Source organism: Cydia strobilella, chromosome 8 (assembly GCF_947568885.1).
Source record: "Cydia strobilella chromosome 8, ilCydStro3.1, whole genome shotgun sequence".
Classification (NCBI taxonomy): Eukaryota; Metazoa; Arthropoda; class Insecta; order Lepidoptera; family Tortricidae; genus Cydia; species Cydia strobilella.
In genome coordinates, this window is record NC_086048.1 from 11,108,619 (window position 1) to 11,134,217 (window position 25,599).

At 37.6% G+C, this 25,599-nt stretch overlaps 3 protein-coding genes across 4 annotated transcripts; 1 reads left to right on the plus strand and 2 right to left on the minus strand.

The window, feature by feature from the left end:
• LOC134743623 (uncharacterized) lies at positions 1-1,483 on the minus strand. The gene is made up of 2 exons (XM_063677191.1): positions 1,216-1,483; positions 1-1,137 (listed from the first exon to the last, which is right to left on the minus strand). Exons 1-2 carry the CDS (start codon positions 1,340-1,342, stop codon positions 17-19), a joined length of 1,248 nt encoding a protein of 415 aa, XP_063533261.1. The 5' UTR covers positions 1,343-1,483; the 3' UTR covers positions 1-16.
• On the plus strand, positions 1,435-14,279 carry LOC134743621 (uncharacterized). Its single transcript, XM_063677187.1, has 8 exons — positions 1,435-1,568; positions 4,230-4,388; positions 9,836-9,932; positions 10,530-10,659; positions 11,033-11,117; positions 11,571-11,739; positions 11,990-12,169; positions 12,267-14,279. The coding sequence occupies exons 1-8, from the start codon at positions 1,464-1,466 to the stop codon at positions 14,258-14,260; spliced, it is 2,919 nt and encodes a 972-aa protein (XP_063533257.1). The 5' UTR covers positions 1,435-1,463; the 3' UTR covers positions 14,261-14,279.
• Positions 14,270-24,582, minus strand: LOC134743622 (uncharacterized). 2 transcript variants are annotated; one of them, XM_063677188.1, is made up of 9 exons: positions 24,425-24,582; positions 23,093-23,248; positions 21,134-21,233; positions 18,607-18,739; positions 17,685-17,778; positions 16,746-16,905; positions 15,841-16,353; positions 15,342-15,731; positions 14,270-14,606 (listed from the first exon to the last, which is right to left on the minus strand). In XM_063677188.1, exons 1-9 carry the CDS (start codon positions 24,575-24,577, stop codon positions 14,290-14,292), a joined length of 2,016 nt encoding a protein of 671 aa, XP_063533258.1. In that variant the 5' UTR covers positions 24,578-24,582; the 3' UTR covers positions 14,270-14,289. The 2 variants fall into 2 exon arrangements, with proteins under 2 accessions (XP_063533258.1, XP_063533259.1); XM_063677189.1 differs by lacking the exon at positions 14,270-14,606 and having other exon boundaries at positions 15,320-15,731.
• Between the last annotated feature and the right edge of the window lie 1,017 nt (positions 24,583-25,599).

Below are 25,599 nucleotides of genomic sequence, written 5' to 3' on the forward strand. Positions count from 1 at the left end.
TTCAATAGAAAAACGTTTATTCCAAGCCAAAACATAAAGATATTGTCGATAACAATTTTAAAAGTGACAAAATGAGTATGAGTACAAAAATATTAGATCTACATGTTCTTAAAGACGAATCACAATAACACTCCTTGACGAAATCCTTATTATTGTGAATTTTCAAATCCTTTACAATTTCTTTAATAAGTGCATCTTGATTAACATCATAAGCAATCCCTTTCGTAGATTCCTTCTTACTGTCATGATAATATTCATTATCATCGTAGAGTTTTCTTTCGCGACTATCGTTGTCTTCATAATATAAATCTTCTTCAAAACGCGTCGTTTGCTTACGGCACTTGTGTTTATGTTTCCGAGGAATTTTCAAATCGCTGAATATTGGTTGTGAATAGCTAACTGTGTATGGAACCATCGGAGCTTCACTAGCAAAATATGTATAGGGTACATAAACTGGGTAGAAACTGTATGGATTAGAAGTTACAAAGTCTTGGAATGGCTGACCCTGACTGCAAGAGTGGTTAGTTACAGCGCCATAGCGCGAGCACTCGTGAACTCTAGCGTTCGGAGTTGAGTGGGTACATCTTTTTTTATTATGACTAGTTCCCGAACACTTGCATGGACTTGATGGATTCGTTTTTTTACACTTACACTTTTCTTTGACTCCAGGGTCAGATAAACTTCTCATCCCGATGACTTTACTTTTAAATGGTATGTTTTTTACAGATTTATTAATTTCTGGTTTTAACCACAGTACCTTATTACGATTCGGTTCGCCTTGTTCATTTGCTTCCAATTTTGACTCCGACGTTATCTCAGATTTCGGTAAAGGGTCTAAATATTCATCGTCATTTTTTATCTTGATACTGACGAGCTTGTTCTGATCTCTTATGTCAACATCCCTTACGTTATTTATGTGCTTGAAAATTGGCCATTTCTGTTTTATTTCGAGAGTTGGAGTAATCAAATGAGGCCTACTTGGAAGGGGTAAAGGATTTTTAGAACTGTCTTTTTGGTCATGTCTGTGTTCCATAGTTAGCAGCATTTCATCGCTCAGTATTTTGTCAAAAATATTGGACTTTAAATCATTATTAAGATTGCTTGTTTTATGGTTAGTTCCTTTAAGTTGAGCAGCACCTGAAAAAAAACGTTTATTACAGACCGTGTAACGTTTTAATAATATGGAACGGGAGAGGAAATTTACATCTAGTTTACCTCTTGAGTTGGAAATTTCTTCGCGTTCTCCTACATAATTCGTAGTCCTTGTGGATCTTTGGGTGAAACAGTTTATCTCCGAATGCGTAAAATATGCAAACACTAAAAAATAGAATACAAAAAACATAACAGAAAATGGACATTTTACTGACACCAGTTGAAAGCTGCCAAGTCGTTGTAAAACGAATCTATTAGGCCGTGTTTGACAAAACTTTTGGATAGGTTATTTCGATTTAGGATATTTTATTATGATAAATGTAAAATTGCTCGTGTTTATTTGTATCAGTAACATTGGTGGGTGCTGCGGTGATTACTGCAGAATATGTCCGAGCCACACGCTCTGCATGTATAAGGTGGGTTAATTAATTAGTTGATTAGTGGCGTGTTGGTGTATCCGTAAAGTGCAGGCCAAATCCTGCATTCTATACCAGTGGTATCTACATGTACATAACGTCACACGTACATATCATGCAGTCACGTAACCGTTAACGGTTAAGATAATAAAGCTCAATTGTTAGAGAAAATTCGCTTCATATTACAATAAAATGTCTAGCTTAAGACTTTATTTTCTAAGGTTGTTTAATTCTGCAATAGACAGCAGCAGCAACATATTGAGTAAAATTTCTTAAACAAAAACAAAACGACGTACCTGCCCTTACGTTACGAACTTACTAGGAAGGGAGCCGTCGATGCTAAATGTGTATAGTTAAAGTTACTACTACATACAGTGGTCCTCAGTACACTATTACTCGTAGGAATTAGATATAAATAGACCGATGTTTTCAAGTCAAACAATGGTGGGTATGTAAAGCAAAGGATAATTAATTGTAAGTCATATTATGACTTACAATTATCTGACACGTATCACTCACAACTATTCTTTCTGCATTAATATATCCCTACCACGCACGCAGCTTTATTCAATACACAATTTCCCGCTATTTAAAAAAATTGTGATTGGCTCAAATAAAATTCTACCACTACATGTCAACCCTCATGCGCGGCATTACAATATTGGACGTTATCAAGCTGCACGCGGCACAATACACGTAGGGTGACAGGGTCATTTTTAAGCTCTAGTAAGATTCTATAGTTATTTTAGTTCATTGCAAAAACAACCCCGGTCATAACTCCTGTTCCCCAAAACGGGAACTTTTTAATCACCTGGCTTTTCAGAAATCTCACGTGGCACGATTGCCAGACTCGTGGTTTTAATTTGTAGGTACTGAAGAACCTGCGAAAAAGTACGAAAAGTTTTAATTTGAAAACCAAACAAAACAACAGCTTTCTTCGTTTATTTTTAATCAACAGAGATACAAAATATGTGTACCCAGGATAGATTAGAACGGCTGAAGCCATACCAAATTATATGTTACTGTAGGTTCCTAAGTAATAAAAACCGGTCCAAGTGCGAGTCGGACTCGCACACCGAGGGTTCCATACTTTTTAGTATTTGTTGTTATAGCGGCAACAGAAATACATCATCTGTAAAACTTTCAACTGTCTTAGCTATCACGGTTCATGAGATACAACCTGGTGACAGACAGACGAACAGACAGACGAACAGCGGAGTCTTAGTAATAGGGTTTCGATTTTACCCTTTAGGTACAAATTGTACATAACCCACTTCAGTTCAAAAAACATTACAATTTATAAGCCTCAATTATAAATTTTTGGTTTATCCCTCTATTTCAAATCTTGACTTATGTAAAGTCTAAGAAATGACAGATTAAGACAAACGATGAATAGCTAATTGATGCTTGTTATGTAGCGAGTTTACGAAAAATGTCATAACACTTCCCGCCCATACAGAATGTAACAAAAATAGTGGGGATAAATCCATCGATATTCGGTATCTTATTCTGATTAGGAGAAAGTAGCTGATATCGATCGGCCTATGTTTATTTATTTATTTTTATTTCAATATTTATTTACACTTATGATGAGCACTATTAATATGTATGTACAGTCAATTAATTTAATTTCCGACCCATTTCGTACTTTCTCAGCGACAATCAATATGAAAGTCGCTAGTATCTCATACTATTGTCACTGTGACAAGGTACAAAATGGGTCAGAAATTTAATTCTTTAACTGAACCTACCTATTTGTTTCTGATCAATTATTATTGTACTTAACTATATACAGTGTGGTCATGGTTATGCTTTTATTTAATTAAAAGAGTGATTTTGATCCTTATGATTGACCTTGACCCTATCGATTGGTGCTATAAAAGTACAGCCGGCCTAGCCAAGGTGACAATCGCTATCGCTTCGACAACGAAACGCTTTGGATCTCTCTATCACTCTTCCATATTAGTGCGACAGTGACAGTTGCGTTTCGATCGCTAGTATCGCTACGGAGCGTTAGCGATTGGCGTGTTGGCTACGGGGCCAGGTTGTGTTTTAATTTATTTTTTATTTTAGCCGGTTCGATTTCTGGGTAAGGGGAGTGTGTTTAAAAAAATCTTTGAATGGTGTTTTGTTTCTTTTCAAAAATAAAGGAATGTTTTTTTGAGTGAAGTTTGCTATCTCCATTGTTTTTAGAGTACTTTCATTCCAGACGGCATTAAATTAAACGATTTCATCTGTATATAGGTATGTACATATATATATATTTGTCTCATTGAGCGTAATAGGCGTACTTATTCTAATTTTAATAACAGGTTATGAATTACATCTGGATTAGTTATAGATTTGATCAGTAAGTCAGTGTCAAACGTCACGTTTTTGGTTTAAAAATGTTACTTTTGACACTGACAGATCAGATCCATAACTAATCTAGATCTAATTCATAACCTGTTATTAAAATCAGAATACGCCTGTAAGTCGATTTGAGTAGGGTCAAGGAGGAAACAGTGGCTCGGTAGAAAAAGGCCGGGTACACTGGCTCACTCAACCTAATTTCAACACGGAGAGGCGATGTTTGGGCGACTGAGCCACTGTTCGAGCTGAGCCACTGTTCCCGCCTTGACCCTAATACGTATACCTTATTATAATTATTAATTCTTACAGAGACAGGGGCCGGGCCCATATTGCAGATCGTACGACATGACGGCTCTAATAACAAAGGAGGATGTCGAGACGATCATCAACAAATTCAACCAAAGGAGGAACTTTGTCGCTCTCGGGCTGGCCAGGAACTTACCGAGTGCCGCTAACATGAATAAAATAGTTAGTCTCAGAATAAACTTCGCTGACTTGGCAGATTTGGGGGCGTTACAACAAAGTATCTTTTGTGTAAACTGGCAATATTTGTCAAAAACATGCACAGCTACCACGAGTTGACGCTTGACGTTTAAGTTAGTGACTGCGTAAACTAGCTCGCACTGATGTATTGGTGCGATAGAGAGGGAATGCGATCGAGTTTACTTGTAATCTGCCGGTTTACATAGGCAAATAATTTACTCGAGCGCGTCAGATATTCAAAGGGGTTGTTAAATGGACCCTACAAAAATGTATATTTCAATAATCTGACGATTTCAGCGATCCGTAAGCAAATGGCCGCGTCACAAAGTTACAAAAAAAAACGCCATCATGAAACACTCGAGCGTGTCAGATACAGACAGGTTCAGATTGATGTCCCAGTTATGTAAAACCTTAATCTGACGATAACGTGGAGCAGTATCCTTATTCTGACTATTTGAAAAAAAAAAATTAAGATTTTAAAAATTCCTGTCGTATGTGTTGGTTTTATTTGTAGTTATTTTATTGTGCCTAAAAAACTGAGTAGAATGCCGTTAAGTAGACCAAAATCGATCAAGGGGTTCAAGAGATATCACAGTTTGAAGATTTCTTAATAAATGTTGGGTAACAACGAATTTTTTTAAGCTCGAGTTACTTCAAATTTAGTATCTTGGGCTCCCCTGTTATTAACATTGTTTAATTATTTCGTTAAAAGCGTATTATTAAAATAATGGCAGCAGAGGGCTATATGGGGACAGTGTGGGAGAAAGAAAGAAAAAATAAATTGCAACAACTAAAAATATAAATAACAATTAAATTGTACACCCGTAAGTTATACTTAACTAGATAAAATTTATAAAAGAGCTTAATTTACAAATAGGAGTCAGCGATATAACTAAAGGGAAAAATGGGTGCACGATAAACGATTTTTGACACTTCTGCTTGCTCAAATCGGCAGTTTTTTTGTATTTAGTTATTCTTGCATTATTCCCTTGAAAATAAAATAAAAAGCGAACGCGCTCGAGTAAATCAAGGTTGCGATTATTTTTGCAACTTTGTGTCCCTGCCACTCCCTTACGGATCGTTAAAATCGACAGATTATTGAAATGGGCACTATTTAACAAGTAATTAATCCACCATATCTTAATCTGACGCGCTCGAGTATTTCAAGGTGGCGATTTTTTTTACTATTCAGACGGGCTGTCCTTGACCCCCTGCTCGGTGTCAAAGACGCATACTTTGGTGGAGGTACTCAACAGGATGCAAGGTATCCCCCATATCTTATAGTAACTTCAAAAATCCCCTCTTGGGCTCCCCGACCATTAAAAAAGCCCTAATTTCCTTAGTGACTGGTATTGAATATTATTTTAAACTTTCTCTGTTTTAAAACTTCCTGCTACCGGAAGATGAATGGAGAAAATATTTACTTAGTACCCGGAAGCACTCCGAATGAGCTGTCTGCTAAGTGCTACATAATTCACTTCATTTATTAAATTCTAAATAAAGCCAATACAAAATAAGGAAAAAAACAATCGATTTTGAATACTTTATCTAGTCTTCCAATAAAAAGAAAACTGCAATCCATTAAAGGATGGCTCATGCTATAACGGTCCGGGTTCGGGCCACGGGGTCAGTTTTCTATGATGGCTGATTGGTGGGCACGTGATGCTTCCTATAGAAAATGAAATGTCGAACGCCTCGGCTCAGACCCGGACCCGGACCGTTCTAGTGAGAGTAATCCTTTAGTTGGTATTTTGTTCTGAATCTAGTTATGAATGAGGGCTACCGCGTTTAATATCACCGCTAAGGGCGCTAGTGTAGATGGAGGTCTTCACGGAGGTCTTTCAAAATGTCAAATGCATAGAAGTTGTAGGGGTTTCAAGCTTTTTTATCGGGAATTTTCACTCCTTATTCATAATTGTGGTAAATCTTTGTCCATCTTTGATTAATCATGGTAAACAATAGATATAGCTCAATAAACGTTGGTGGTTTAAAAAAGTGCTTACTAAAATATATGCAAAATTAGACAGGTTAAAAATGGCACATTTAGACGTTAAAATACCTTTGTGTATTGATTTTATAAAAATAAGCAAGAAGAATTTTGAGATCTGTTTGTCTAGACCTACATCTACAGTGGCGCCAACTTATCTTCGTATCTTGTCAAAAAAAGTAAAATATACCTATATACATACATATTATTTTGTCAAAGTAAGTAATAAAAACAAAACACGTGAAATGTCACCCCGCAGATTTATTTCGTGGTTAATTAACTTGTACTCGAAATGTATATTATTTAAATTTTGTATAGCTCGACTAAGGTTTTTTTTTAATTCAACCCCATACTTTTTTACCTCCGATTACCCCCTTGGGGTTGAAATTATTTTAACCTTCTACCCGGACGAAGTCGTAGGCGGGAGCCAGTAACCTATAAACAGGCCTAAACATAGGTTGTCTCAAACCCCATTGAATTATGAGTAAGATTTGTTACAACCCATTACGCATTCACCTATCTGTTTCTCATTCAATTTACATAACTAAGGAAGTAAGGACACGAAACATGGAACCATAAATTATTTACATCATATATATAAGTAAGAGCCCGGTAAAGATTTTGGAGATTTAGTCGTTGAAATTATACACGTTTTGTTACGTAATATCTACTTAAATAACAAGTATTTGTTTCGATTAGCAGCGAGCGTGCGTCACCGGTAATATATGAAGAGAAGGGGCAGTTTTTAAAAATTCATCAAAAAATTATGGTAGTAAATAATACAAATTGATGTATAAGAACAGTTTCAGCAAATGTTGTAGATTGTTTAAGTATCAAAATTACGTTAAAATTGAATCGATTTTCAAGAGAAATTGTCACTTGTTTTGAAGTAATTTCTGGAGAAAATTGATTTCGTCAAACTTTTATTTACACTGCTTCAAAGTCATAATAATAAAAATTAAGTCTGTAAAAGGTGGAGTATAGAGGATATGTGTAATACAAAATTACCATTTTTAGCCGTCCAAACTACGAAATTTACAAATAAGACCGACAAAATCAGTGCTTTACGCGCGTTTACCTAAACGTCCATCAGAAAAAAAATCATTACTAATTTAGTGAGTCTGTTTTCAAAAAAATTATCTGTAAAAAGGCAAGATGAGAAGACGTGCTAATAGAAACCAGTACTTGTTATTTCTGTACCAAGACCCACAAAGGATTGTAGCGCCAACGGAAGTAAGAAGTACTTGTTATTTCTATTACGTATCAAAAGGTGTACAATTTCAGGAGCTTATCAGATCCATACGGCCACCGGACACTTGCGAACGGATCCGATCTCGGGCCCGAGCAAGGGTCGTTTTCCGTCTCATGAAATACAATAACATATTTAACCCTTAAATGCATAGTGATTTATGCACACAACAAAAAATATATAATTTTATGCATAATTATATAAAATCTATTTGGTCCTGTATAATTATTTTGATCGCAAACTTTCCGTTGTTTAATACAAATTTGCGCAGCATTTAAGTTTAATAAAAATTACATTTTCACCTCACTCGCTCGGAAAACCTCTGTTTATAGCGCGAAATCTGCGTGCAAAAAGTCTATTCTATCCGCTAGCGTGCAAAAGTCATTTGAATTTGGAACACGATGAATATGTGTGCTTTTCTCTTGTTTATTTTGTTTGGATTTGAGTGTGTTATGTCTTAAATTTGATATGTTAAATAGAGGGCAAAATTAAATATAATATATTTTTATTTGATTTCTTTTTCTCGCATCTCGCATTTTCCTCGCTGTAGTGAGGTGAAAAGTTGTGTGTTCCGCACGGCTGCAAAATTATTTGGCGTCTCGTGTCTTGAAAGCCTCGCTACGCTTAGCTTTCAATTTCAACACTCACGCCAAATAACCAGTTTGCAGCCATTGCATAACAAATGGTAACTATTCTTCTGAGACGAAATGGCGGAAAATTTGGAAAAATTGATGATTTTTAGTATGTAATTTAGGCGGTTTTTTTCGGGGTTTGTAATTATTTATATTTAAAATCTTTATTTTAGGTATATTACAAATATGTAGACTATGTAGTATACATTTCTAAAGGTAGTAAGATTTTTTATATTTTTTACAAATAATTGTATAAATTTACATAAATTATTATTTACCCTATGTAAATTCTAACATAGGTTTAGCAGTTAAAATCGATGTTATAATTGTTTTTTTTTTCAGAATCGTGTAAACAATTATGTAAGACATATATTAACTTCAGGCAAAAAGAAAAATCATGCATTTAAGGGTTAACAATATAATTTGACATGTAGAAATACTTTGTCTCGAATTGCCAAAAATGTTCAATGTTTGATATTTTTGCACTATGTTTTTATAGTTTGTCAAAGGACTGTCTCATTTCAAAGACAGAGAAAATCATACTATTATCTTTGTCTTACACTAGTAGTACTAGTTTTTTTTTTCTTATTTACTGACAATTTGGTTTGACCAACTATATATTTCAAATATTGTTAACGATGCGCTGATATTTCGTGAAATGGAAAACGACATCGACATCAGGTCCGACATCGGATCCGTTCGCAAGTGTGGATCTAAGGCCGGCCGCATGCATACGGAATTTTTATTCGGTTTCCGTACGGGATGACATACTGTGCGAACGGGACGTCACTATAAACTTTCATAGCACTGTTGTCTCGCTTGCACATGTCATTACGTACGGCTATACATATACTATTATACTCTTTGACGTACGGAAACCGGGTAAAAATTTCGTGTATATGCGGCCGGCCTTAGATCCACACTTGCGAACGGATCCGACGTCGGACCTGATGCAAGGGTCGTTTTCCATTCCGTAATCGCTATACGAACCGTGAGTAGTATACTGATATATGAAAATTCATTCAATTGTTCACCGTAGGTATTCACCAGCAGCAAATTCCAAAAGAAGCTGGTTTTCCAAAGTCACCTACGGTAGTGATCCGTGTTGCGGCAGAATAGTTAAGGCCCCGTGGGCTCAGGTTCTTCTCTCACTCTCACTGAGCGTAAGCGTGAGCGAGACGGTTAAAAGTGGTTAAAGTAGACTCCACGGGTAGCAAGATATCACTCATATCTTAATCTGACACGCTTGAGTAACTACAAAAATCCACTCTTGGGCTGCCAAAAGAAGTCCTAAAGGATAAATGCAAGGCCGGGCTTTCTATGGAAAGCATCACGCGATCACCGAGATCAGCCGTCATAGAAAATTACATGTCGAATGCCTCGGCCCGGTCTAGCGTGAGTCATCATTTAAGTGGCAGAAAATAGTGAAGAAAGTTTTCTAGTAATTAAAGTGTCATCCTCCATCTTGTTTAGATCGCTAAAAATACCAACCCACACATTGTTTAGCAGGTAAATTAATCAAAAATTATATTATTTAATCAATAACGTTTTTTCTTAATTACAGCGTTGGTCTGAAGAACTGGCTTTATCTGCCCAACGATGGGCAGACCAGTGCGACCCCGCCGTCCGTCCCGATAGGAAGGACTCCTGTCGCGATTTGGGTAAACAATAATTTATATATTATATGACGCATATACGGTGAATATGCATAATTAACTACACACACTACACTTGTAACTACTGAATAGTATTTTATACAATCTTGATATAATAGAGAGCTATTCATTCGAGCACTGTGTTTAGGCCATGAAGCTTGCTGAGTGGCTTTAGTAGGTACGAGATTGAAAAGCTTGATTATATCAATATTGTATACAATACTTTTTCATCTATACAAACTTATTAATTAAAACAAAATTAGGTATCTCACTAGATAAACAGATAGTACAAAATACATCAACGCAACTGCTTATTCATTAAATACTCGCACGTTGATGTCTTTTCCTATCTTGATCGCAACGACACGTGATTGGTCAAATTCATTACAGTTGACTATAGCGTTTCGTAAGAAGTTATTATAGTGGAGTCTGCCCAAGTGCCCACAGTGAAAAGTATGTGATTCCAGTTTGGTAGGTATACGAAGTTTTAATTCAACCATTAAAGTCAACGAGTAGAAAAGTAAATTAAGTTTTAGTTTAGAAATTGGGTTAAATGACAAAATAACTTATTATGAAATATAATGAAAAGGACTGTTGTTTCAGTGGACACAAAAGTCGGGCAGAGCATTGCTACTGTGATGGGTCTGTCGCCTGGATTAAGCGTTAAAAGTTTCGTTGAAATGTGGTACATGCAAGCTTTAGACTACAACGGTAGTGTCACTTTTTACAACCAGTAAGTAAATATACTGTGTGCGACAGAGTTATGACGATTTTACGTAAATTCCGTAAGTTAAGTATGTTTAACTTTTAGGTATTATGTAGATACCTAGAATGTATTATATTACACCTATCAGACAACTATGTAAGACAACTAGTAGTTGCCATACATCATACATGGCAATACATACCTATATATTGTTTGGCTTGAGTAATTTATAAAGGCCGCTTTCAATAGGTATGTCTTTAAACATTGCAAAATCATTCCCACTGCTATATTTTAAAACTTCTTGTCTACGCGGCAATATCCTGAAGTTTTCAGAATTCTATAATAACACTGTTTGCTTGATTAATTTTGATTGTTCTTCCTTCACCTAAACCTTCTTCAGATCAGAGTGCCGTAAAACTAATGATTTCACACAATTAATCTGGGCAGAAACAACGCTAGTCGGCTGCGGAAAAGCGAGATTTAACGTGAGTATCGCAATATTGAATGATGGCAGATACTTATTCGATTTTTGCAGTCGCACCTCCCAACTATGGTCCAAAATTAACTATTTTCTTTTTCATTCAGGTGTATCTTTTAATGTATTTTTGTAGTTCTAAGGCAAGGTATGTTTATAAAGGGAAGAAAAAACTCGGAGTAAACCAACAGGAACATTGGTATTGATACTTAATTTCCTTTTGAACTTGTGGACCGTATTGGCAGTATTGGACTATAGTTGAGAGGTTTTACGATATAAAATATTTACCTATACTACAATTTAAGCTTAGGAAGCATTTAGATTGTATTTGCTAAATAATGAATTAAGTCTAAGCTATTTAAACTTACACAAACATACGTGCGAGTTTTCAGTCGCTCACAATGCAAAAAAAAGTTTGATGAAAATTGAAAAGTCAATAAACTAACATAATAATACTTTCCAGATAGACGACAAAGGCACGATGATAGACAGATTCGTTTGTAACTTTGCTCCCAAAGGAAACGTTCGAGGTAAACCAGTATACACAATTGGATACCCGGCCACGCAATGCAAAGAAAACTCTCATAAAGATGAAAGATTTACGGGCCTTTGTAAATCTGTGACAGAAAAACGTAAAATGTTCAAATATTTACTTCGCTCTTTGAACGTCAAGCGCCAAACACATGTGCAATGGTCCAGACGCAATCCCTCTGAATCTATTATATCAGCAAAAATTGGTTGGTAATTACAATATTTATTCTCCATCTGGATGTTGAATTAAGTCTTAGCACTCATGGCGTTCAAAAAGTTTAATCATTGGCTGCTTATTAGTAAGCTTAAGCGTAAAATTGTGATGATAACTAGTCATTTGTGTTATTTTAGCTCAGAAAACAATGGCAACAACCGAAAACAGTCTATTGAGAATCATTAACTTGCCGAAAAATCCAGTGAAGTTGGATATGGACCCTCTTCAGCTCGACTACAAAAACCGAGATATGAAACAAGATAGATTGAATTTTGTGAGGCACCAGAATTTAAGACACATCCCAAATAGCACGCGCGGTAAGGAAATTAGAGAAAAATGCCTTATGGTAAATTTTTCTATACCTACGACTCTTGTTATTTATAATGAAAGATCATGACTTTGTTTCGATTTCAGGACTCGTACACCACATAACACCAGTGAAACAACAAAATATACAGGAATTACCAGATATCGCTCCATTGCATGATGTTTTAGCTCGCCAAAACCTCTTAGGACATTCTCAGAACATTTACGGTGCTGTTTACAGAACAAGATCTCCAATAGAACATTACAGTAGGAATGATTACATGAGAGACACGGTTAACCCTAATTATTATGATATCAACCTAGAACCACTAACTTTTGATGGGCAATGTACTCGTAAGTCAGGAATTCCTGGAAACATTATTCAGAATGACAATACGTTCCACTATGCTAGTGAAATAGGACAACCTCAATGTACTCGAAAAGCTAAAGGAAGAAATGAATATATACTAACACCACCTTCCTGCAAGAAAAAAGACCATGCATCTATAGATGCATGTGACTCACAAAAACTTACCTGCATGCCGAATCCAGTCACAACTGTAAATAATTGCAATTACAATTGTCATTGTCTTAATATTGAGAATCCGGGCTTGGAAAATCGTCGCAGAATCCCAGGCGAATATGTGTACTACGATTATCTTCCCAACTTAGCTCTTCGTGGTGGGGTAGAATTCAACGGTAGGCACCCTACAAAGCAATCTACGGATTCAATTACCTCATTGCGTAAAGACCAAAGTACTGGCAACTACAAAGGAGATTATTTTACGCACCACATGAATATACATAAGCAAATAACAAATACACCAAGATCGTTGAGAAAGATTTATCGTAACCACCATCCCTATTTCGTAAATCCTAGAGAAAGGTCAAAAAGACTAATGGAAACACAATTTTCAGATCTTTGGAAAGTAGATGAATCGCTTAAACGATCAAAACGAAATCCAAGATATACGACACTGCGAAACAATATAAAAAGTAAATTCAGAACATATGGAAACATTGAAATTATTTCAGAACTCATAACGATACCAGGAAAATATATCAAGGAACATCGTCATGAAAGTGCAGACAGGTCTTTGTCATTTGACGAGTTAATGAATTTTAGAAAAAACCGCGGTGGGGAAATTGACTATAACATAAGAAGAAAAAACAAAGACGACAAAAAAACCGTTAAACCTAAAACCACTAAACCTACAACCACTAAACCTACAACCACTAAACCTAAAACCACTAAACCCACAACCACTAAACCCACAACCACTAAACCCACAACCACTAAACCTAAAACTACTAAAATTAAACTCTCTGACCTAAAACAAAAGTCACCAGAATCACAACAACCTGAAACAACAACTGCGCAGTCTACTATACAAATGACTATAATCGGTAGCTTTTCTCCGCAGAGCGCTTGTACACGTAGAATTACATGTACATGGACGATGCCAAAAATGACTGACGCGAATGGCAATACCATTAATAATGGTGGAGGTGGCGGTGGCGGAGGTAGCTGGAATGGCGGGGGTGGCGGAGGTTTTCCAAACGGGAGGACGCCGTGGGGACACGTTGAAAACTGTACGCGAAGATATACTTGTAGTCGCATATTCTACAATCGAAACGTACAAGCAAGCGATACTGCCGCCGGGGAAACCACCCTTCCAGATGAAGATTATTGTGAGCGACGAGCACTCGACGTAAGACGAAAAGATTTGGATGAGACCGGAACTGTGCATCGTTATAAACATTCCAATGAACCATCTCTAGTTACGCCTTCAATGAAATATGAATGTACTGGGAAAGAATATGTTGATTGCTTATGCAACGATCAAAAACCAAGAAAAAAAAGAAGCCACGCTTGCAAACACAAGGAAGATAAAGAAGTTCCAGAATGTAAATCAAAGAAAAAGGAGATCCCTAAAAATTTATTGGTTTTAGCTTTTAGTAAAATCTTACAATCGTGGAAAAGTAATCGTAATAGGCATAGAAAAACTCGTAGTGAGCACCATTGTAATGCAAGTGTACCGATATGTATGTATAGTAGTCACATGTTTATATTCTTTATTTTATCACACTTACTAAATTAAACAAGTGAATAATAACTGAGCTGGTTTATTTATCTCTGATAACATAAATGATTTACGACAGGCAATATAAGCATTGATCCTAAAGGGATCGATGTCAAACATTTACTTTGGGAAAAAATATTATTGTATTCTAATATAAATTTTTCTGCTTGACTGCTATGTTTTAATGGTGACTGCTTCTTATGAAATGAAATATGTTTCCCATTAGGGCGGCGCTCATAAAATCTCGACATCATACTTATATCGTAGTCTAACCCAAAAGTTTTATGTGTTTTAACATTTTTGTTCCTTCGTTTTTTCCGTTTAGATATATTTGGTACTTTTTTTATAGACATATCATTCAAACCTAAAAATATAAGAGATTTGATTAATACATCTTATATCTTTAAACGAGCAATTCTTGTATATGTTTGTATATTTATATATTTCGGTGATCTCGGAACTGGCTCTAACGATTTCGATGAAATTTGCTATATGGGGGTTTTCGGGGGCGAAAAATCAATCTTGCTAGGTCTTTGGTATCTCTGGGAAAACGCGCATTTTTGAGTTTTTGTATGTTTTCCTAGTAAAGCTCGGTCTCCCAGGTATTACTTTTAAGTGTAACTCTCTGCCCATTGCATAGGTTACCTTAGCATAGAGTCCGCTCAGCTAACTCTGCTTCTATTTCCACAGAACAAAGTGTGGATGTGCCATTTTTATAATGGCATTATATTCTTAAATAAATTTGATATTTATGATGATATCTCCACATTTTGTCATTGCAAATGCCGTGCAGATTTAGCTCGGTCCGACTCTAGTCAAAATGGACGACATATAGTTTGCACCGATTCGCCGTAAGTACACTTTGTTCGAGAGATGGGTGCAAGTTATAAATCGTTGACAATATATTCTGTATATTCATGTCACCAAACATATTATGGGAACGATAGGGTCACATACACATAATATGTATTTTATCTACTTTTAAATAAAAAAGAATAAAATTATATAGTACAAAAATAGTATCGCATAGGTACTATAGGTAGCCATACTAAAGTCATGTAAAAACTATATAGTTCATTGCTTATAATTTATTATTTACTTTCAGATTTTTCAGCAATATCTTTTAGAAAATTCCTCATATTACTATAACCACTAGTTTGTAGCCTCATGTCATCAGGTGAAAGAGGTTTCATTCTTGTTGTAGTTTCTATGATGGGTTCCGTTTCAAGTATTTCTTCTATAAAATCTCGGGTAGGTCTGCTTTTTCTTATTTCTTCAATTTCCATTACAACATCTGACTCCGAAGGTTTATAAGAAATATCGTAATCAGTTTCCCTAAATATTTTAGTAGTATCTTCCCCATCGTATTCAGGAAAAAAGTAATGCCCAGTAAAATCATAACTTGATTTAACTGCAGAAACAGCTTGTATTTTAATGGGATTGACAAATGGTCCCAGTATTTCTTGTGTTACTTGGTCATTTATTCCATCTGCAACAACAAATAAATGTTAAGTACTTAAAAGCAGAGGATTCTTAATAAGTACTACGTAATTAGATTAGATATTCTATGCAGAAATAAAAAATAAATAGTTTATAACCTGTGTGCCTGAACATAACTGCTTCCACCAGATTAACAAGTAATGTTGAATTAACGTAATCTGTGCTGATCGCTTCGGGTTTTGTTGGTGATGTCGCCTTTTTGTAAATTTTATTCAAAAACTCAGCCACTTTTTCATCTTTAATAATATTACCAGACGAAGTAGATACAGTCGTTGCAAGAATAGCTTTCAAAGCTGGGTCATCACTTAGTTTATTTTTTACAATTTTAACAATTTCATCAACTGCTAATTCGTTTTTACATTTAGATACCCCTGGAGTGGTACTGCTCGAAAAATGTTCTTTTGTTAATTCAAACAAATGTGAAAAATAATCAAAAGTCATATTGTCGTCCCCGTACAGGTTCGGATCATCTGTAGTCAAATTTGTTGTTTGATTATTTATTACAGAGGTTTCGTCTACATTTATAATATCTGTTGTGAATTCAGCTTCATCAGATTCAGAATCATCTAACTCTGCATTATCGTTTCCATGTAAATTAATTGGTTGAGAATCTGAAATAATGTCAAATTTTTTTTGGGATGTGTTTATACCGTAATTAAATAATAATGCGGGGGCATTATTATTACGGTTACAAACACATCCCCATGTGATGACCCCATCGCCCTCTGATTTTCCTAGTGCAATCAGACAACGCTGGGCCGCTTGAGGCGAGCTGTTAAGAAGTGGCGACCCCCCGTACCCGAGTGTTCCTGGGGAGTTCTGTCAATACTGGCTCTGTGTGCATGCCATGACACGCAGCATCCACCCCGGTGTATCCCTTACATTTCTTAAAGGGTCATAAGGGTCTCTACGTGTTGAACTCCTAAATATCCGGTACACCATTGTTCATCAACACATACAAAATAAACTTGTACACTAAACAATTATAATATAAACCACTTACTACATAATTTCTTATACGTGTCACTGGTACCATAGTCACATTTGCCAGGTTGCCCAGCTGTATAAACTGGTTGATTTAATTGGTTCCCTGATGGAGCGAAATTGCATACTAATCTGTATACTACTCGATCTTTTTTCTCCTCTGAATCTTTGAAATACTCCTGTAAATAGTCTTTATTAATAATAACTAAAATTAAACCATTTTTTCCATCTTGATAAATGATTATTTGTTCCAATTAGAAAAAGAATAATGGCCTCAAAAGGTGAGATTTTTTCGATAGCGAATGTATGAGAATTGTAAGTGGAAAATTCAAAGGGCTAGTGGGGGTAACGGCACTACTTTTCAGCCCGGCAACATCGGGTTTCTAGGAGCGTAGGAACCCGACTACGAGGGTCAGAAGTCAAACTGCGGTCCGCAATTTTTGCAAACGGAACTTCACTGAGAGCCCGGTCTACTATGCATCCTATACCTATGTATGTACCACATTTTTCTTTTGATTGACATAACAAGATACAAGTTTTTCTCATAGTATGTAGTGCCGATATATAATTTCATCATATCACACTGATCGACCCATATGGGTTAATAATTGCTTCTTTTAGGTCAATCAAAACACAATTAGGTCAATCATTGACTAATCCGCCACCATGACAATGATGATGATGATGATAATGATGATGTGATCCTGTTATCCCTCATAAGGGGCATAGGACTCGCAAAGAAAAATCCATTTGTCGCGATCTTGAGCGGTAAATTACAGCTCTTCCCAACCGAGACCAGTTACGACCTTACGACAGCCTCTTTCTCAACTGATCGCCTCGATGTAGTGCGAGGCCGCCCCGAACATCTACTGTCAGTCGATTGCCAGCAGAGACCCAGGTAGGCAGGGGCTTAGGGCGCTTGGACAGGATTAGGAACCGTGACACAATAATATCTTACTTTGAATTTTACTCCTCCACACCCCACTTGGTATGAAGCTGCCCATACGAGTTGCGTGAATTGATTGTAACTGGAGGGTCCTGATTCACTTGATCTGGAAAAATACATAAAACTAATAGACGGGCGTACCCTCGGCGTACCCGACCACTACCTCTCACTCACAGCTGCATCCTTAACGGACGGACGTACGGCGAACCACTTTCACTCGATCGAACAGCCATCGGTCCGTACCAAGTCTAATAGGTAGGGCTTTTAGACACTAAAGTATTCCTCATTTCACAAGCGGGCCGTAGGAAAATCAAACTCTATATATACAATACATTCACTTATTATTATTGCTTTCCACGATTATCTTTAAAAGTAAATCCCTATTCAACCGAGAAAATTAATACCAGGAATTGTATAATTAATTAATTATTTATAAAATTGCAATTTTGATTCCATTTTATTTCTATGGCGCCTACGGCTTTTTTGAAATTAAATTCAGTGCAAGTACCTTTGTTTGGGGATTAATATAAGTACCTACACTCCTAAATATGACTGGATATTACAGCGACTCATACCTAGTAACGATACATTAAAACGTTCTTGATAATCACTGTTTTATCACTGGAAAAACAGGCAGTGCAGTGGCTCTCGCTGTAATGTATAACAACCATCACTATTGACTTCCTGTCTATGTAAGTACATACTATAATATAGTAAGCATGCCATTATACCATTTTCAATACGGCAGGCGTATTAGGTCTTACGCCTTGGACGCGCTGTCTCGTGTGTGGCCTACTGCGAATACCGAAGTTCTTAAATTGCAGGCATCTTTCTCTTTTACTCCAAGTAAGGCGTAATTAGACTAACAGAGAGATGCTCGCAATTTGCGAACTTCGATATTCGCGGTTACCCCTCTGTATTACTAGAGACTTACGAGCGATATCTGGATAGCACGCTTGCGTTCACGTTTAACAGTTGTAGGTACCACACGTCGACGAGCGCCGTCGGCGTCAAGCCTGGTGCTTCGCCGTACACTGTAGCGATGTTTTGTCCGACTCGCATGGTCTCTATGAAATAGAATAATTAATAATATTTCATCATCATTGGCCACAGCATCTTTACAGATAAAGGCTGGCGTCCATTAAAGTCGAAACGAGCCACGCTGAATCGAGTCGCATTTTTTCCGTGTGCGTTCATCACAGACGAATCGAAGCGAGTCGAAGTCACGGGCGCTTGTGCTGAGGTCGTGCTTGTACAGTTTGTCGATGATGGATAGTTCGGACGAAGAAATGCTACCTAAACTCAAAAACGAAACCATCCGTCATCACTCATCCGCTACCCTGCGTCCACTGAGGCGCGCCGAGTCGAGTCGAAACGCGTAGCCGCAGAAATTCGCCTAACGAGCAATGCGCGCGGTAGATTCGAATCGGCGCGCCGCGGCTCTTCGTCAACGGACGCAGTTGCATAGAAAATATAGGAGGCGAATTATTGCGATTCGATTCGATTCGCCTCGGCGAGTCTAGTGGACGCCAGCCTTTAGAGGTATTTTGAGGAGGTAGTCTACAGTCTACATCGACTGCAGTGACTGTATAGACCACGTATAGACCAATGGCCGATCGGAATTTCTTGCCACACCAATCACAGATCTTGACTCCTGGGGTGATCCAGCAGCTCTGGGAATTAGTTTCTGCTGCGAGTTGGTCCACCCAGAGCTCTTCGTGCTTTGTCATGCCTTCCCGCAGGTTACGACGCCACTCCGGTCTCATCTCCGCGTTCCTCCCAACTAGTTCGCGAAAACCAACTTTCCGCACGCTAAACAGCTACGTAAAGTAGCACTTTTTGAGCAACTGTATTAAAAATAACTATTTCAACACACTTGCTCAAAACGACTTTTTATTCCACAGTTTTTGGCTCATAGTTCTAGATATTAAACACGTGTGCTTTTTCAGTATGTTATAACACTCGTGCTTTTTCATTATAGCATCCGACTGAGTTAAGAAGGTAATAATATGCATGGAAAAGGAGCCTACTTTAATTGGTCGGACTGGCGGGCGCCGGCGCGCCCGACCGCCTGCCGCGGCCCTGATTAATATGAAAGTTACTGTTTTGTGTGCAAGTGTGTTGAAAAACGTCGTATGAAACGCGTGTGCATTGGTCATTATACACATTGGGTTTCTTATTGCGCGCTCGCTTACAATAGCTCACAATATCGCCTCGTGTGTAATGACCAAATTAGCACACTTGTATCACAATGTACTATTATAAACTCCAATATCTATCTCCAGTATCAGCGCCAATAGCGTCAATTATATCAAGACTGCTGTTATTAAAACACCTGTTCGCGAATTAATTTACCTATATTGTGTAAACACGAAGACATAGATTGTGTGAAACAAGATACGGAGTTACGAAAATTGTTGTGGCTCTCGAAGATCTTTTCGAACAAACTTTTACTAAAAAATTAAAAATTATAACACGCTTCCATAAACATGATTCTCAGCACATGATTGGCGCGACAGTATCTCGCTGCGAGATAGACTACCCGTCTTTTACTGTATGAACTGTATGAATTAAAGAGGGACGGGTAGTCTATGTCGCGGCGGATACTCTCGCGCCAATCATGTGCTAGCCCGGCAGGTGGGTACATATATTGACAGAGTTACTCAAAGGTCTTCAATCAAAAAAATCCTGCTCCAAAACTACAAAATACGGTCGTGTTTAGTATCAGAAATGGTTAAAAGGGATCGTATTAGCTAGGTATAGGTACTTATAGTAAAACAATCTTAGTCACAGCCCGATGCATCCAATGCATGTTTTTAGGGTTCCGTACCCAAAGGGTAAAAAACTAAAAACGGGACCCTACTAAGACTCCACTGTCCGTCTGTGTGTGTCTGTCCGTCTGTTTATCACCAGGCTGTATCTCATGAACCGTGATAGCTAGATAGTTGATTCACTGATGATGTATTTCTTTTGCGGCTATAACAACAAATACTAAAACCAGAATAAAATAAATTGAAAATATTTTGATACAGCTTGATATACCACAGCTGGCACAGCTATGCCGCTTCGTTTGATATTTTTCGATACCAATATCCTAGAAACGAAAATGGGGACTACGTTTGATTGGAGATGCGTTCGTCCCCTTTCCTCTTAAGTAGTTTCTATTGGTGTGTGAGTTTGGCGTTTCATATTGGGTTTTTTTCCTCGCCACGCTCCGCTACCTCGCTCTACTCTGGTGGATGCTCACTATTACTTTAAAAACTGGATAAAGCCTCAAGGATACGTAAGTAGCTCAAAGATTTCAAAAATAAAGATAGGCCCGTTCATATAATTCCCAGCGAACATGTGTGCACAAACGAACATGTGCAAACGCGCTTAGTACAACAGGGAACTGGCCCACTTCGTAGTGCCCGTAAGGCCCGTATTTACGAAGTAATATACAAAGTCAATGAAGTAGCTACCTATATCGCGACAGTCATCTTCCACTTCTCCAACGGCTTTGTTAGACACGCATTGGTCGGCCCAGCGCTGGGCAGATTCGGCCAGCTCTTCATTCCACTCCTACAATCATAGAAATTACACAGTTTAACTTTAAAAAACATCGGGCATATACCGAACGAGCCGTCTAAGTGATAAGCCCGCTCCACACTCGCGTTCGCGGCTCCGCGCCGTGATTCGTGCTCTGAGTGTGGAGGGCCCTATAGAGATGCAGTAGTAAGTTTTGGTGCAGTATCTCAGAGGGCTTTACCTAGTTGATCTAGGGTGCCACAATGTATTTTATGGCTGACATCGGATGTTTTACCGGCTGACTATAAAAAAGGTTATTTGAAATATAAACGAGATCGCCTACATTTTAGGTCGAAGGGATATTTTAACATGCATGAACTCACGATCTTAACTCATAATCAAAATTTCTGTGCTGAGTAGGTATACATATTGGGCCAACGTAGGCCAATCTAAGGGTCATGTTTATGCGTTAGAGAGAAGCGATATTGCTATCTCATTCCTTCGTATAGCTGCGTATTTACCTTTTGGCCTACCGCGTGTACTCTACACCAGATAGAATAGTGTACCTACCTTACCTACACTACCCAAAACTGTAAAATAATGTAATCTGTCTCATGTAATTAAATTTATGACGTGTAATATGTAATAATATTATTAATAAATGAGTATGAGTATATGCTGTAGGTATCACAAAATCCTTATAGAACCAACCAAATCGTTTAATCTGTTACAAATGGAACGGAAAACCAACAAGTGATAAACAAATAAACCTAATTTTGCAACTCCCTTCGTGTTTTGTTATTACTATTTGCTATGCGTTGTTGGACAAATTAAGGAAAGAGATATGACTATAACTTATAGCGCAACATGATATGAATGCAACTCTCAATACCACAAAAACATCCCGCGTAATGTAATTTAGTCGTGTTACTCGTGTTCATTGTTGCCCACGAAACTTTGGTGAGGAACAACAATACGTTTACCGTTTTGGCGTAACACTTAGGACTTTTTAGAGGCAAAAATAAAAAGTGAGACAATGACAAGACCAAACAATAACAGCGCTTTCTCTGCTACTACTGAAAATTCCATAAGACGACCTCGCTCGGTCATCTGTCCCTCCCCCCTTGTCACCTCTATATTATTAATGTTCCTCTGAGGCGCACCTCGATAGCGAACCGAGAAGTAAATTGCGGCTTTTTACGCATAATGATGCTACACCGTCTCAGTTGCGACATGGGTTTAGATTTTTACTTCTAACGATGAAGGGACTAGGAGTTCCAATTTTGGGGATCGAAGCATATATATAGCTGGTCAAGCAAATATTTTCAGTAGAAAAAGGCGCGAAATTCAAATTGTCTATGGGACGATCCCTTCGCGCCTACATTTTTTAAATTTGCCGCCTTTTTCTACTGACAGGATTTGCTTGACTAACTACGAGTATAGGTAGGTCTATTTATGAGTTCGTGATTAACTGTGCGTACCTACCCCTTTTCTAGGGTTCCGTACCCAAAGGGTAAAAACGGGACCCTATTACTAAGACTTCGCTGTCTGTCTATCTGTCCGTCCGTCTGTCACCAGGCTGTATCTCATGAACCCTGATAGCTAGACAGTTGAAATTTTCACAGATGATGTATTTCTGTTGCCGCTATAACAACAAATACTAAAAACAGAATAAAATAAATATTTAAGGGGGGCTCCCATACAACAAACGTGATTTTTTTGCCGTTTTTATAGATAATGGTACGGAACCCTTCGTGCGCGAGTCCGACCCGCACTTGGCCGGTTTTTATATTTTCGATATCGTTCCGCCTCTTGATGTGTCCATAGATCAAATAGCAAACATAATTCTCCGCTACGCTAGGTCGACACTCGCACCCCAGAGACGTACCAAATTTACCCTTTGCAAAGATTACCATTTTAAACATATCCTCGGCGGCGGGCAATGACCGAATATCGCCTGATGCCACTTTATCGCGTCGCGCATTTATCTTGTCGAGGATTAACTGTTTGTCCTTGTCGCTTTTTATCGTCAGCTCATAGTCGAGGCAGTGTGCGGCGGGACCTGGAGTCTGAAATGTGACATTGATCCAAATAATTAAGAAAGAAAGACTGCTGGATATATACCTCCCTTAAGGTCCTCCACAACGCGAGATGACCTCATAAAAAGTTTCCAATATCGATCATCGCCCACCTCATTGGAAGTTTTTTCATTCTGCGATTTCCAGTTCCCAAAATAATAATATTTTAGGATTAAAAAAACCATAATGCCAAATATAGTTATTAAGCTCATTAAAAAGCAGTTGGGGCTAATGCACCATTAATCACAAGAAAATAGTTTTTTATTTTATTTCCTTACTTATAACTTCGACATTGTTAGTAGCTTTTTTAGGGTTCCGTACCCAAAGGGTAAAAATGGGACCCCTATTACTAAGACTCCGCTCTCTGTCTGTCTGTCGGTCTGTCACCAGGCTGTATCTCATGAACCGTGATAGCTAGACAGTTGAAATTTTCACAGATGATGTATTTCTGTTGCCGCTATAACAACATACGTATATACTAAAATCAGAATAATATAAATATTTAAGTGGGGCTTCCATACAACAAACGTGATTCTTTTGCCGTTTTTTGCGTAATGGTACGGAACCCTTCGTGCGCGAGTACGACTCGCACTTGGCCGGTTTTTGTTTAATTACCCGGTAACAGTGTTAGATATAATTTGTCAAAGGACTGTCTCATTTCAAACATAGACAGAAAGAATCATACTATCTTTGTCTACACTAGTACTAGCACCCAAAAGAAAAGGATAAGTATATTTTTTTTTGTTTTTATTTACTGACAATTTGGTTTGACCCTATATTTACCTAGTGAAGGTAAAATATTTGTCTCGGTGCGCCATACCGGTGCAAAAGCTGATGTACCTATAGAATAAGCCCTTAATACCCTAACTGTACCATTGAAGTTTCTGTCACAGTAAATATTATTAAATATATTTCTATTTCTTCTTCAGTATTTTTCTGTTAGATGGGTAGCTACTTCAACCCTTCGCTTACCATTGACGCGATATCGGGTCAGCAAAGGCAATCAAAATTTGATTTTAAAATTTAACCCCTCAAGGTCGTTTTTTGGCTAGCAAGATCCCAGGGAGTTACAAGCCGGGTTCAAACATTAAAATCATGTTATAAGTTCGCAAAGGTAAACTTTTACGGGACAGATACAAAGTCCATGGTATTATTTTTATCTCTTACCGGAAATTTACACAAGGTATGTTGTTTATTCATGCACAAGTTTGAATTGCAATATTTGTTAACACAATCTGAATAGAACACGCCTGAAAACAAAACGTAAAAAAATATGTGAGTCAACATTCGGCTATGAAATAACGAATAAAATATAATCATAACAAATTAAATTAAATCTGTAAGAAGTTAACAAAAGGTCTAGGTGGCTGCGAGATTCGACACAGCGACTTGGCTTTCTCCGCGTTCTTGGCAGTGACAATGCCAATGTACCCACGTCACAAAAAAATAGATAGGTACTTCAAGTAAAACTTGGCGTATCAAATTATAAAGCCCAGGACCTAAATTACATAATTAATCTAATTACTCAAAAGCTGTGTTTCATTATTCCAAGGTAAATCTTAAAAGCGCGAATCAGCATTTTAGATTAGGAACGCCATCTACCTAATGCTGTGATCTAATGTGCCATTTGAGACGATAAGAGAGGGAGAAACATGAATCGCTCTTGTCTTAAGCCATGTTTCTCTATGTAGTGAAACCAGTGAACGGAAACACTGAGTGAAACCTTATACAGGGTGAAATTTTAATCACTATCCATACTCAGCGTAATGAATGTATAGGTCATACTGAACAACTTTATGGGACCAATGCCGAAATTGCGAAAAAAAAATTGGCTGTTTCATACATTACGGCCTAATGTGATGTCGCAGATTTTTATGGGACAGCCAAATTTTTTTCGCGATTTCGACATTGGTCCCATAATAAAAGTTGTTCAGTGTCACTACGCAGAGTATGGCTCGTGATTAAAATTTCAACTTGTATATACAGCCAGAATAAATTAGAGAATCTTAATCTTTTAATTTGGTTTCTACGGAAAACGGTGGATTATGGATCAACTCGGGACAAAATTGAGTCGTGCTTGAGTTATTTTCGCAAACATAAATACTCGTATTTTACATTTTTCATTAACATCATCACCTTCCTCGCGTTGTCCCGGCATTTTACCACGGCCCATGGGAGCCTGGGGTCCGCTTGGCAACTAATCCCAAGAATTGACGTAGGTTCTAGTTTTTAAGAAAGCGACTGCCATCTGACCTCCCAACCCAGAGGGTAAACTAGGCCTTATCGGGATTAGTCCGGTTTCCTCACGATGTTTTCCTTCACCGAAAAGCGAAAGCTATACT